Genomic DNA, 13,751 nt, shown 5'->3' on the forward strand with positions numbered 1-13,751 from the left:
AAAGTCATCTGACATCTCCAGGAGCTAGCCTTTAAAACTGCAGAGAAAAGGTAAATACATCATCAGGAATGAATCTTACCTACTGTTAAAGTTATTCATATCTTTGCGCCATTAGGGTGATTGGCATTCAAAATAAACAAAATAACGCTTGTCTAACCCACTAGCAGTGTCTCTGTAATCACCCGTTTCCCACCCGGTGGTGTTGGAATGGTTACGTTCTTGTGATAATTCTTCATGGTGTGTCCTTGTACATATAGTGTGAATTGGCAGTAATGATTTTTACTTTATGGCTGTTTTTCTCTTGTACAGTATTGTGCTTGCTTTCTGTTTTTGCATTATGGTATCTACAACAAGCAGAGATGAAAGCACTGGGCTGTATAGGAACGAGTTCTGTGTAAACTGAATGTTTCAGTTGTGCACGACTGCCATGTGTTTGTTAGCCTAACTGTTTATGCACGAATGTGGTTTTACTTCTTGTGAACAAAATAAGGAGTGATCTGATGAGAGTATGAATAATTTTGTGAAGTACCAGAAGATGTGAGAGGCCAGTAGAGTAGGTAGACAATTCCTTAGGTTCAGCAGTAAGCCTACTCAGTCTTTTCTTTTTCTTCCAGTGTTACTTTTCCTCCTCCTCCTCCTCCTCCATTGCCTGATAGGTTGATGCCTCTCTCACTCCATATGATGTTCAGGAGAAAAATGATAGGAAAATTGAGGACTATTCTTTTTCTATTGGTTAGAAATTTGACCATATATATTACGGTGAAGATTGTGTTCCCCCCAAAAGTGATCGACCTTTTTTGGTTTTCCCTGCGAGAGAGGTGTCAGAGCTTTTGTCTGTCAGTAGCACACCCTCTGGACTGCCCTGCATCAGTTGGTCTACTCTACGGACAGGGAACCAAGGTGTGTTTCGAGGCCAAGGTCTGTGCCCTTCGCCACTTCTCTCTCATCCGTCTTCCAGCTCGAATTTGACATGTTCTCTGAAGAATATATTTGGTAGAGTTCAGCTCTCACATATACCAGCTGATGTATCATCCTTTTTTGTAGAGAGTGATAGTGATATATTTAAATTGGAGTTTTCTGGGGATTATTAACATAGTATTACATTTATTTCAGTAGTTTCTGAGCTGCGCTTCAATTATTCTATTGTTATTCATTTACTTGCCTGTATTGTTTTCCGTTTAGGACGTTAACCTTCCCCTTCAGCTTCCCCCTCTGTCGCCTCATACACGTCACCTTTTGACAAATGTTTCTATTTGTGTAGCGGCTCTTTCTCCTTTGCCTCTTGTTTTTTTAGGTGAAGCTACCCTGGTGCCAGAACTGGCTTCTACTTCTCGGTAATCACCTCTTAAAAGTGTTGTGCAGATGGCTCAGGTTGTCATCCTTGTTCCGTATTGACATCATGCGGGATCCTTGTACCTTCTCCCATGCACCTGTCTCTCTCCCAGCTGTCCGGTACTTATCACCAACATCCTGTGTCATCATTGCTGACATTCTCTGGTATGTCTCCTCTAGCTTTTATCGCCTCACTCCCTTTGTTTGTAGATTTGCCATTTTCTGCTGTCTCGGTTCTTCCTTTAGACTTAACCCTTATTCAATAGATTTTCCTTAATTTTTAAGCAATGCATAGTTCGCTTTGTTCTCTTTTCACTCCCTTGTGGTGAAGATGAATCTGTTGATTAGTACTCTTTTGTTTACTTCTACCTCGGCTCCAGTTGAAATGAGTAAAAAGTCAGCGCTGGTTATGGTAAGGCACAATTTCAAGAAAAGTCACTGCTACTTGGAAAAAGGGATTAAGAGAAAGCTAGTAAACTGTTTAAAGTTCTGCACCTAACATGAACAGTGTAGTGTGCCTGCAACTATGTTTGTGAAGTGAGTGTTTGGAACCAGCCAACCAACCAAAGGAGGCAATTTGCTGGCATGTTGCTGGCTTAATCAAAAAACACCAACTGAGGCAATTTTGGAAGTATACCACTTAAAGCTGGTTCCCCCTGATCCCAACCCCTTGATGAGGTGGGGCGCTTAGGGATCCACTGCAGGGAGAGTATGTGATCCTGCTCTCTCTGCTGTGGATTCAACTGAACGTTGGGACTTATAACCTCCTCCTCCTCCTCCTCCTCCTCCTCCTCCTCCTCCTCCTCCTCCTCCTCCTCCTCCTCCTCCTCCCTCCTCCTCCTCCTCCTCCTCCTCCTCCTCCTCCTCCTCCTCCTCCTCCTCCTCCTCCTCCTCCTCCTCCTCCTCCTCCTCCTCCTCCTCCTCCTCCTCCTCCTCCTCCTCCTCCTCCTCCTCCTCCTCCTCCTCCTCCTCCTCCTCCTCCTCCTCCTCCTCCTCCTCCTCCTCCTCCTCCTCCTCCTCCTCCTCCTCCTCCTCCTCCTCCTCCTCCTCCTCCTCCTCCTCCTCCTCCTCCTCCTCCTCCTCCTCCTCCTCCTCCTCCTCCTCCTCCTCCTCCTCCTCCTCCTCCTCCTCCTCCTCCTCCTCCTCCTCCTCCTCCTCCTCCTCCTCCTCCTCCTCCTCCTCCTCCTCCTCCTCCTCCTCCTCCTCCATCATTGACGACCTTGACTTGGTATCGGATTACAAAATTCACTGCTTATCTAACTTGATGGAGGATGGAGTTAGGCGGCATGCTGCTCCACTCGTAAAACTAGAGTACTCGTCGTGGTCGAGTGAGGGGAAATTTTTATGTCAAGTCATGCCCTCAGTGCTGGGTCCGATCTTGACGGACTGACGACTCTTAAGGCACTGTGGGTTTGATGTATATCCAGGTGAGGACCCCAGGGTAATTACCAATGTGAGTAACAGTATTGCTCCTACCCCAGTTAGGCCTCCTTGGTGAGAGGGACCCCATCCTGGATGAAATTTATATTTTTCGTTTTATGGCGAACACATCAAACCTCCTTATGACTTCTGACACGGATGTGGACTCAAACTACAAAAGTCAAAACAAAACCATTTACTAGACCCAAAAATCCTAAGTACCATCTTGACCCAACCTTGACTCACTTCAACTCCCTCTTTGGGAGTGGAAGCTGGTCAAAATACTGTATTTCAGCTTTAAAATTAGAAAAGTATTTATTAAATAGGCATCCAACGGCAGAAATGTCGTTCAGACAAATAGAGGAGAAGACTTGGCTTACAGAAGCCACAACAAAAAGTCAGTCTGAAGAATATTAGTCTTTGAAAAATATAGATAATAACGTAAAAGTGAAAAACATGATACTATGAACAGCATTCAGGGTACAATTGTGCTTCCTAAAAATAATTAACCAATCGAAAATAAAATGCTATTAGACTGTCTCAAAAAGAAATACCCCAGGGTCCAGGATTATGAGGTATATGTTGTACCAAGTAAAAAGTGTGATAAACAAATATTAAAAATAAAAAAAATAAAATTTGAGGGTGAAGATCTGCCCCCAAAAATGAAAATTTTAGGCCAAAGCAGAGAGTTAAGGCCCTATGTCCCAAAGCCACTGCAGTGTCAAAATTACAGTAAGTATGGGCAAACAAAGAAAAATTGCCGCAATGAACCAGTATGCACTTATTGTGGATCTCCTGAACATACCACACAATGGAAGTGCAGGGAACCAAAGTGTGTAAACTGTGGACTGAATCATCATGCAAGATCCAAAGAATGCATTTGTTATATGTGCAGTACAATACGGAATTGAAAATGTTAAAAGAAAGAACAGGGATGTCTGTAAAAGAGGGTAAATTGGAATTAAAAGTGAGAGGAATTCAAGATCTGCAATGAAACTTACATATTCTTAGATAACAAGAACCAATAATGAAACAAAAACATATGCAGATAGAAGTAACAAAATGCAGCAGAGTAAATGTCAAGAAATTAATGCTATACAGAAAAAACTAAAATGTTAAAGAATCAAAAAACAGGCACAAAAGATATGGATAACATTTTATCAGATTCATTTGAAATGCTAATGCAAATAGGAACACGAGAAGATACTACTACAGAAGTAGAAGAGCACAAGAAGATACTACTACAGAAGTAGCAGAGGAAAGTTGTGATGGACCAGAAATTAAAGATAAAAAGAGACCTTTGGAGAGAACATCACCCAAAACTAAAAAACCAACTATTATTAGAGAAACATCGGTTAAACCAAAGACAAAGGATATGAAGAAAGAACACAAAGAAAAAAGTTAAGATTATACCTTTATCTCCTCAAGTAATTTTGAAACCTATGGACTCAGATATCCAAAACATCGAAGAAGTAGAAGAGAACCATACCATAGATAAGAATGACTGTCAAAGGAGAAGAGGTTACTCCATCACAAATAATTGGTACAAGAGGAAATGAGGCAAGAAATGTACATAAAAACACAAGTGGATGTAATGATTGTTTCGTTGAATTGTGCAATAATAACAAAAATATAACAAAAGATAGTTTATGAAATATAGAAAAAAGAAACCACTGACTTGAGCACCCATGAAAAAGGTTGCATGTGCATCGAACACTCGGTATATTATAAAGAAACACAAATAAATGTTTTTAATAAATTATTAGAAAAAATCTACATTGATAATGGAAAAAAAACAGAGAGCAAAACTTGACCACTATCACAAAATATGTTCAGTAGCTATATTTTACAGTACAATGGAACATGAAGATTACACCTAGGAGAAATACAACGATTACCAAAATAATATGAACCAATGATATGTTTACAACATGTCACCAATATTATCAACAATAGGTAAATACACCTTAACATCTACATCATGAGAGGAAGAAGGAATGTTAGGTGCAGCCATACAGTATATGTACATAACAAAGTAGTTTATGACAAAGTACCTGTAAACGATGCTGACTTGCAAATATCAGGTATTAAAGCCCGAATAAAAAGTGATAATTATGTAAGTTATAATTTATGCAACCAACCTAATAAAAATTACGATATTGATAAACTTAATTATTTAACAATGCCAAAAAACCTACTTTTAAATATCTAACTTCCCTGGTAGTTACATATATATAGCTTTATCCCACCGATTCGTCACAAGACGGCAGAAATTCAAAATTCGCGGCAATCTCCGATAGATGGTCAGGTGGCCATACCTGAGCGCCCTCTACCAGGTAACTAGAACCATTCCCAATTGTCCTCAGAAATTCCCTGCCGTCGTTCTATCAACACGTTGGAAATTCGCTCTACTTTGGTTTGCTTTACTACAATTGGTGAAGTACCCATTACTTGTTTGGTTTTCGTTGATGGCTTTCGCTGATTTTGGATCTTCCCTGGATTTTTCGTTTCTCATTGTTAGCCTATCTGTTCGGTTTCTGACTGTTACAATTGTTCTTTGTACTTGCTTTTCAAGATGGCTGACCCTGTTGTTAGAATGTGTGTTAGGGGATGCAAGAACCGGCTTCCCAAGGCTGCTCTTGATCCCCACACAGTTTGTAAGAAATGCAGAGATCATGTGTGCACTTGATGATAGATGCAAGGAGTGTGAAAGTTTGTCCGAGAAAGAGTGGAGAGAGTATGATCGCTATGTGAGGCGATTGGAAAAGGACAGAATTAGGAGAGCTAGATCTTCCAGTGTCCTTTCAGCTAGGTCTTCTGATAGTCAAGTCCTTTCTAACTTGTCTGATACTAATATTCCTGATCCTAACCCTAAGGCTTTAGTACCCGATCCTCCTGCGGAGTCGGGAGTAAGTAATCCGTCTTTAAAGGATATAATGGCTGCTATTTCGGCCATAGGAGTTTCTGTACAATCCCTTTCTTCGGATAGGGAAGTGATGTGGGGGCAGTGCATAGTTTGCAACAAAAGTTCGGTGACAGTGTTAGTGCAGTGGAGGGTGCGTCCGTTCGTGTCTGTCACGCTCCTAGCCCTAGACCTCTTCCATGCTCCCCAACCCCTGGGAGAAGGAACGCCGACAGGCTAAGGGAGGTGAGAGACGTTGAACAACGAGCGGACGCCCTCGAGCGATCCTGTTGACGCATCCCAGGGCGCTCCCCTCGCCGCAGGAAAGGCGAGATGAGGACGTGTTCGTCTTCCTCGGATGACGCAAGACCCAGACGTGGTTGGCGCCAGTCACAAGAGTCTAGACCTATCAAGAGACGCAGGTCCCCTTCCCGCTCCAACAACCCTCTTGCAGCAAATGGAGCTCTCCAGAGAGATTCCTGTCGGAAGAAGACGGCGCTTTCTGCGCCTAAACAGAGGCGTAAGACGATAGCTCGTCGGAGGAAGAAGACGATACATGACTTCAGTTCACGCTTCTCCCCCGCCCCCAGAATGGGACGTGTCGCAAGCTGCGTCACCACCTCTTCATCAAAAGATCCCAGCTAGAGTCTCCGGTTGTGGAAGCTAGTGCAGTGCCATCTCCAGTTGTTTCCCAGCAGCAAGTGGCACCTCAAGTAAAGTTCTTGTCGGAAGTCCAGCAGTCCCTTGCGTCTCTTTTTGACTCTTACAAGTCGCAAGGACTAAGAGAAGAAACACACAAGAAGGAATCTAAGGACGTCAACAGACCCAAGAAGAGGGTAAGGCAAGAATCAGAACAACAAGACGCTAACAACCAGCAAGACGCAAACTCGCGGCAAGTTGCAGCGCTCATAGACGCTTCCCCGCAACAAGCCGCACGAGTGACGGGAGGGAACAAGGATCGCGAAGCTCCCTCGCAGCAAGTTGGACGCATGCGTGGCGCACGCGCAAGCAACACGATTCACACGTTTCCCCTCTCGTTCGACATCGAAATAGCGGATCCTTTGGAAGAGATCTCGGAAGAGGAAACTCAAGAAACTCTTCATGCCGCTGATCTGAAAAGACTTCTTACTCTTTTGGCGGACTTATTTCCTAACGATTTTCATCAGGCCGCACCTCGGAGTCCTCCCTCGCAATATTTGATGGGTAGACCCCAGAAGTCTTCCTCATTCAAGAAGACAGTGTTGGCCAAATCAGTGAAGAGAGCCTTTTCGACACTGAATGATTGGATTTTGAAGAAGAAGGAACAAGGAAAGACAACTTTTTCCTTTCCCCGACAAGATTGGCTTCTAGATCCAGCGTGTGGTACGAGACTGGGGAAGCTCGGTTTGGGAGTTCCTGCCTCCTCCCAAGGGGACTTCTCCAGACTCGTTGACTCTTCACGGAGAACAGCCATGACTAAAGCCAAGGTTCTGTGGTCCACTTCGAGTTGGATCATTTGCTGAAAGGCGTCTTCAGAACTATTGAAGTCTTCAGCTTGATGGACTGGACTCTTGCAGCTCTTGCAGAGGTTTCAGATCAGAAGAATGACACGCAAATGCACCTTATTGCCTGTCTCGATAAAGCTGTGAGGGACGGGTCGGTCGAACTTTCTGCCCTTTTCACAGCAGGTGTTATCAAGAAACGAGCTATGTTGTGTTCGTTCGTGTCGTCTGGAGTGACTTTAGCTCAGAAATCTGAACTGTTGTATGCTCCTTATCTAAACAGCTCTTCCCTTCAGAGCTGGTTAAGGACTTATCAGCAGCCCTTGCGCAACAATCAACGCAAGATCTGATCACAAGGACTGCTAGGAAAGTTCTTCCGGCAAACTTTTTAGCCAGGAAGGACAAGGAAGCTCCTCCTACGCGTCAGCCCTTTCGTGGGAGAGCCCTTTCGAGAGGAAGTCAGAGAATGGCTGCTGGAGGACAACTTCGTAAGAACCCCAAGCAGCAACCCAAATCCAAGAAATGATCACAACAACCTCCAGACACAAGTGGGAGCCAGGTTATCCCACTTTTGGCAAGAGTGGAGCCAAAGGGGAGCGGACGTATGGACAGTCGAAGTTTTGAAGGAAGGATACAAGATTCCCTTCTTAAGGAAGCCCCTCTTTCACAAGAACCGTTGGAGTTGACAGCTACTTACTCGGGAGCAAAGCAGCAGCTCTTCAAGAACAGGTGACCCAGATGCTATCAAAAGCAGCAATAGAAGAGGTAAAGGACCCTCTCATCAGAGGGTTTTTACAACAGACTTTTTCTGGTACCCAAGAGCTCGGGGGGTTGGAGACCAGTTCTGGACGTAAGTCCACTGAACAAGTACGTAAGCAAAGTCAAGTTTGCCATGGAGACATCTGCGTCAGTCCTAGCAGGCACCAAACAGGAAGACTGGATGGTTTCAATAGACCTACAGGACGCTGCGATTTTCACGCACCAATTCACCCGAACTACAGAAAATATCTGAGGTTTGTGCATCTTGGGACAACCTATCAGTTCAGAGCACTTTGTTTTGGACTAAGCACGGCTCCTTACGTTTTCTCTCGAGTGGCATCGAACGTAGCTCACTGGTTACATCTAAAAGGGATACGGATTTCGATGTACCTGGACGATTGGCTAATCAGAGCCAGATCGCAAGCAAAGTGTCTGGAGGATCTACAAGTTACAATGAATTTGACGCAACAATTAGGTCTGGTAGTAAATCTAGCCAAATCGCAGCTAACGCCTTCACAGGACATCATCTACCTGGGGATGAGGATTCAGTCAGTGGTTTTTCGGGCTTTTCCAGCCCCAAACGCATTCTAGATTGCTTAGAAAAGGTGAAGCTCTTTCTAGGGAGATGGACCTGTTATGCGAGGGAGTGGATGAGTCTGCTGGGACCCTCTCCTCGATCGAACAATTCGTCTCCCTGGGAAGACTACATCTACGTCCACTTCAGTTCCATCTGTCAAGCTATTGGAAAAGAGGCCAAGATCTGGAGACGTGGATTCCGATCCTCTGGGAATCAAAAACATTTGAGTTGGTGGAACGACCCCAAAAAAAATCTTCAAGTAGGCCTCGAACTTCAACAAAAGAACCCCGACCTAGTGTTGTATTCAGACGCATCGGACATGGGATGGGGTGCAACGCTGGGGAAGGGCGAGATCTCAGGTCTATGGGAAAACCATCAGAAGAAATGGCATATAAATGTCAAGGAACTGGAGGCCATTCATCTTGCACGAGTCCACTTTCAGGAGAAGGTCCAGAACAAGATTGTACAGGTCAACGCAGACAACACCACAGCGTTGGCCTACATCAGAAACAGGGTGGCACTCGTTCGTTTTCCCTTTACGAGGCAGCCAAAGATCTCCTGCTGTGGGCAGAAACGAACAACTTAACTCTGATCACCCGGCTTCATAGAGGGAGAGAAGAACGTCAGAGCGGATCTTCTCAGCAGAGGAAGACAGGTTCTCACGACAGAATGGACCTTACATCACGATGTGTGCAACAGGCTTTGGAATCTGTGGGGAGAACCGTCAATAGACCTCTTTGCGACACAGAGAACGAAGAGGTTACCAGTCTACTGCTCTCCAGTCCCAGACCAGGAAGCAGTGGCGGTGGATGCCTTCCTCATGAATTGGGAGGGACTAGACATGTACGCTTTTCCTCCATTCAAGATCCTAGACAGAGTCATGAAGAAGTTCAGAGAGTCGAACGACGCCCGCATGACCCTGATAGCTCCATTTTGGCCCATGAGACCATGGATCACGGAGGTGATGGAGTGGCTAGTAGACACCCCCAGATCGTTACCTTGTCGGAACGATCTACTCAGACAGCCACGTATAGAGAGATGCCATCAAAATCTCCTCGCTCTCAACCTAACTGCCTTTCGACTATCGAAAAACTGGCAAGAGCGAAGGGTTTTTCAAGGGAAGCTGCAAGAGCCATCGCGAGAGCGAGGAGAACGTCCACACTCAAGGTGTACCAATCAAAGTGGGGCGTATTCAGGGAATGGTGCAGGAAAAACAACATTTCCTCTTCCAGTACCTCTCTAACTCAACTGGCAGATTTTCTTCTGCATTTGAAAACCCAAAAACCTAGCAGTATCTACCATCAAGGGATACCGCAGCATGCTTGCTTCCGTCTTCCGTCACAGAAATATTGACGTGTCGGAGACAAGGACCTCACGGATCTCATAAGGTCCTTTGAGACAGTTAAGAGGAAGGACAACCCGACCCCCTCTTGGAATTTGGACGTAGTCCTAAAATTTTTAACCTCGAATAGGTTTGAACCTCTCGACAAGGCTTCATGGAAGGATCTCACTAAGAAGACCCTTTTCCTGGTCGCTTTGGCTACAGCCAAGAGGGTAGGAGAACTACAAGCCTTTAGCAAGAAAGTAGGCTTCAATGGGGAAAATGCAGTCTGCTCACTTCAACTTGGTTTTCTCGCTAAAAACGAACCCTTCTCAACCATGGCCCAGATCTTTTTCCATACCAGGGCTGTCTCATTTAGTAGGACAGGAAAAAGAGAGAGGCCTTTGTCCAGTTAGGGCCCTAAAATTTTATCTACAAAGGACCAGAAACATGAGAGGTCAGACAGATCACCTCTGGTGCTCAGTGAAGAAACCTTCGTTACCCTTATCAAAGAATGCACTGGCGTTCTTTATCAAGGACTTAATAAGGGAAGCTCACCAAGAATGTGACGAGAAAAGCTTTCCAATCCTCAAAGTCAAAGCGCCGAGGTAAGAGCTGTGGCAACTTCGATGGCTTATAGACACAACAGGTCTATGAAATCGATTTTGGAAGCGACTTTTTGGCGAAACAAATCTATCTTCACAGATTGTTACCTGAAAGAAGTACAGACCCAATATGAGGATTGCTGTTCCTGGGTCCGTCGTTGCCTCCGGCGCCGTAGTTGGAGAGGGTACTACTGCCTCTACCCTATAACCTTTTTTTTTGTATTATACCCTTGCCTTTTTCTTGATTTGAACTCACAGGTTGTCTGTGAAGGTTGTTGCAACCTTCCACAGTCTGGGGTTGCAAGTCTAAGTTAGGTTTTATGGAGTGTGTTATTTAGTGATTTTAGTGGGTCAGGTGGTCAGCTCTTTGTCCATGGCTATGCCAGGATAGCAAGGGTGGTGGTCTAGTCATGTTAAGGTTGAGGACCGTGTGACAGCCCCATAGAGACTTTCTACAGCCCCCTGGATGGGTCGCTGGGTCTCTCAAGGAATGCAGGCGAATGAGGCAGGATAATTATGAAGCCAGCTTCCTTATCAGGTAAGAACCAGAGTATGTTTACAGCTAATTTTTAGTGTTTAGTAATTATACGAATTCCCAACGGTGTTTTGGTTCTCTAACCCACCACCAATGGTGTCAATCAGCTATATATATGTAACTACCAGGAAGTTAGATATTTAAAAATGGTATTTTCATTATAAAATAAGTTTTTAAATATACTTACCTGGTAGTTACATATATAAAGGTCCCTCCCTCCTCCCCTCTGAGAACAGGGGCATGGAATTTCTGAGGACAATTGGGAATGGTTCTAGTTACCTGGTAGAGGGCGCTCAGGTATGGCCACCTGACCATCTATCGGCGATTGCCGCACTTTTGAATTTCTGCCGTGCCATGACTTAATCATTGGGATAAAGCTATATATATGTAACTACCAGGTAAGTATATTTAAAAACTTATTTTATAATGAAAATACCATATTAACAGAAGGAGATTTTAATGCTCACAGCTCAATATGGGGCTGTAATTGTACAAACTCAAATAGAGTAGGAAGTAAAGTAGAAGAATTCATGGATTCAAATGAAATGTGCTGTATAAATTATGACAAAATCAGCACATATTCAAAAACACATGGAACATTTTCCTCAGCAGACTTTGCTCTTGTGTTCCTCAGGTATAGTGGACAGGTTAGATTAGAATACGGGTGATGACTTGTACACCAGTGATCATTTCCCAGTATTAATTTCATTATTACAAAATGATCCTGCAAAACATTTCCCTCACTATAGCACTTATAAAGGAGATGGGGAGCGATATGAAATGCGCACTAGGAATATCCCACCGTTTGAATAATGAAAAGATCATAATGAAACTAATAAATTTCTTGTTAATTTCATGATAAATGCTGTGATAAAGCAGTACCGAAGTCAAAATCTCATCCAACAAAATGCAAAATTCCATGGTGATCTGATAAGCTAACAGAATTAATAAATATACAACATTCAGTAGGGGGATGACTAGATAATTTTAAAAATTCAGCAAAATTAATAAAACATTCCCGATATTAGAAGGAAATTTACAAGAACTGACTATATTATTAATAGAAATTGATGCATTAAAACTTATGTACAACAAAATATCTGCAAAAGTGAAAAAAGAAGTAATTCAAGGAAGAATTACTTCTTACAGGAAATATGCATCAGATCTCACTAATAATACTCCCATACAAAAAATTTTGAAAAAATTAGGAAAATAAATGGTACCGATGTGAAACCACCTGGACATGCCATATTAAAAGATGGAAAAAGAATACTTGATCCGAAAGAAATAGGTAATGTAATCAGAGAAATCTTAGCAAAAGTAAGTCGTGAAAATTTTTAAATGAACATTTCTGCACTGACAAAAATAGTATAGAAATAATGATAATAAATTTTGAAACAATAGAAGATATATATTATAATGGAAAATTTAATATGTCAGAGTTGGTATATGCTCTCTTGAACAGCAATAAATCTGCCCTTGGAAGTGACAGTATTTGTTTTGAGCTGATCTGCCACTTAGCCCCTTTTGCAAAGTCATGCCTTTTACAGTTTTATAATCATTTATGGCTTCGAAATTGATTTCCTGATGAATGGCATAAAGCTATAATTATTCCCATCCCAAACCTGGAAAGGATCCAAGTAATGTAAATAATTACAGACCAGTTCCTTTGACAAGTTGCTTATGCAAATTGTTAGAGAAAATGGTAAATGCTCGACAAACATGGCACATTCAAGAAAATAAAATTCTGACTCCCACTCAATTCGGATCACAATGTAACAGATCTACTTTGGATTCTCAACGTAACTTAGAAGACCACATACCCAGAGGATTTGAACAAAAACAAATTACTGTAGCTATCTTTTTTGACATTGAAAATGCATACGATGCTACATTGAGATATGCAACATTAAAAACTTTATATAAAAACAACATCCGACAGATCGCACTTTTCAGGTGAGAACTGATGATGCATTGTCAGATAAATTCCACATGAAAATGGTGTTCCACAAAGAAGCGTCCTTAGTGGCTCACTGTTTACTTTAGAAATAAATGACATCAGTAATAACCTACCTTTTGGAATTAAAAGTAACCTGTATATGGATGATTTTGCCATATATTATTCAGAATCTCGAATAAAACATGCAGAGCAAATTATTAATAAAAGCATAATGAAAATAGACGAATGGGCCTCATATGTAGGCTTCAAATTTTCCATAGATGAAACTCAGTCAATCATGTTTTATAAAAATAGAAAGTGGAAATAGGGTGAAGAAATAGATTTAAAAATCAGAAACCATAGTATACCAATTTGCTAAACAACAAAATTTTTAGGATTAGTATTTGGTACTCACTTGAACTGGAAAGCCCTCATAACATACGTGAAATCAAAATGTAAAAGAGCATTAAATCAAATAGAAAACTATCGAACACTACTTGGCGAGTAGATGTACATACTCTTGCTGTACTGTATAAAGCAACAGTGCTTTCTGTCATTGATCTTGGAAGCGAAATATATGGCTCAGCATCAGACACAACGCTGAAAACGTTGGATCCAGTTCACAACGAACACCTTAGAATATGATCAGGAGCCTTTAGATCGTCACCAACCTCATCTTTACAAGTCGAATTTGGTGAACTACCACTGTTTCTTCATAGAGAGTTTGTAACAATGAAGAGTGCCCTGAGAATGTATTTATAAACAGTCACTCACCACCTTTCCCTGTTAGAGCAAAAAGATTGTTTGAGTCACTGAATATAAATAAACAGTTACCTTCAATAGTAAAATTAACTCCTTCTTGGACTGTGAATAAAATAAGA

At 42.5% G+C, this 13,751-nt stretch overlaps 1 protein-coding gene across 1 annotated transcript in view; it reads left to right on the top strand.

The window, feature by feature from the left end:
• Nucleotides 1-13,751, top strand: part of Fpps (Farnesyl pyrophosphate synthase) — a 322,613-nt gene that overhangs the window by 270,930 nt on the left and 37,932 nt on the right. The window contains exon 10 of the mRNA XM_067126286.1: nt 1,295-1,497. Within this exon, the coding sequence (XP_066982387.1) occupies nt 1,295-1,497 (203 nt within the window). The remainder of the gene's footprint in view (nt 1-1,294; nt 1,498-13,751) is intronic.

The sequence above is a fragment of the Macrobrachium rosenbergii genome, chromosome 3, assembly GCF_040412425.1.
Source record: "Macrobrachium rosenbergii isolate ZJJX-2024 chromosome 3, ASM4041242v1, whole genome shotgun sequence".
NCBI classification, from domain to species: Eukaryota; Metazoa; Arthropoda; class Malacostraca; order Decapoda; family Palaemonidae; genus Macrobrachium; species Macrobrachium rosenbergii.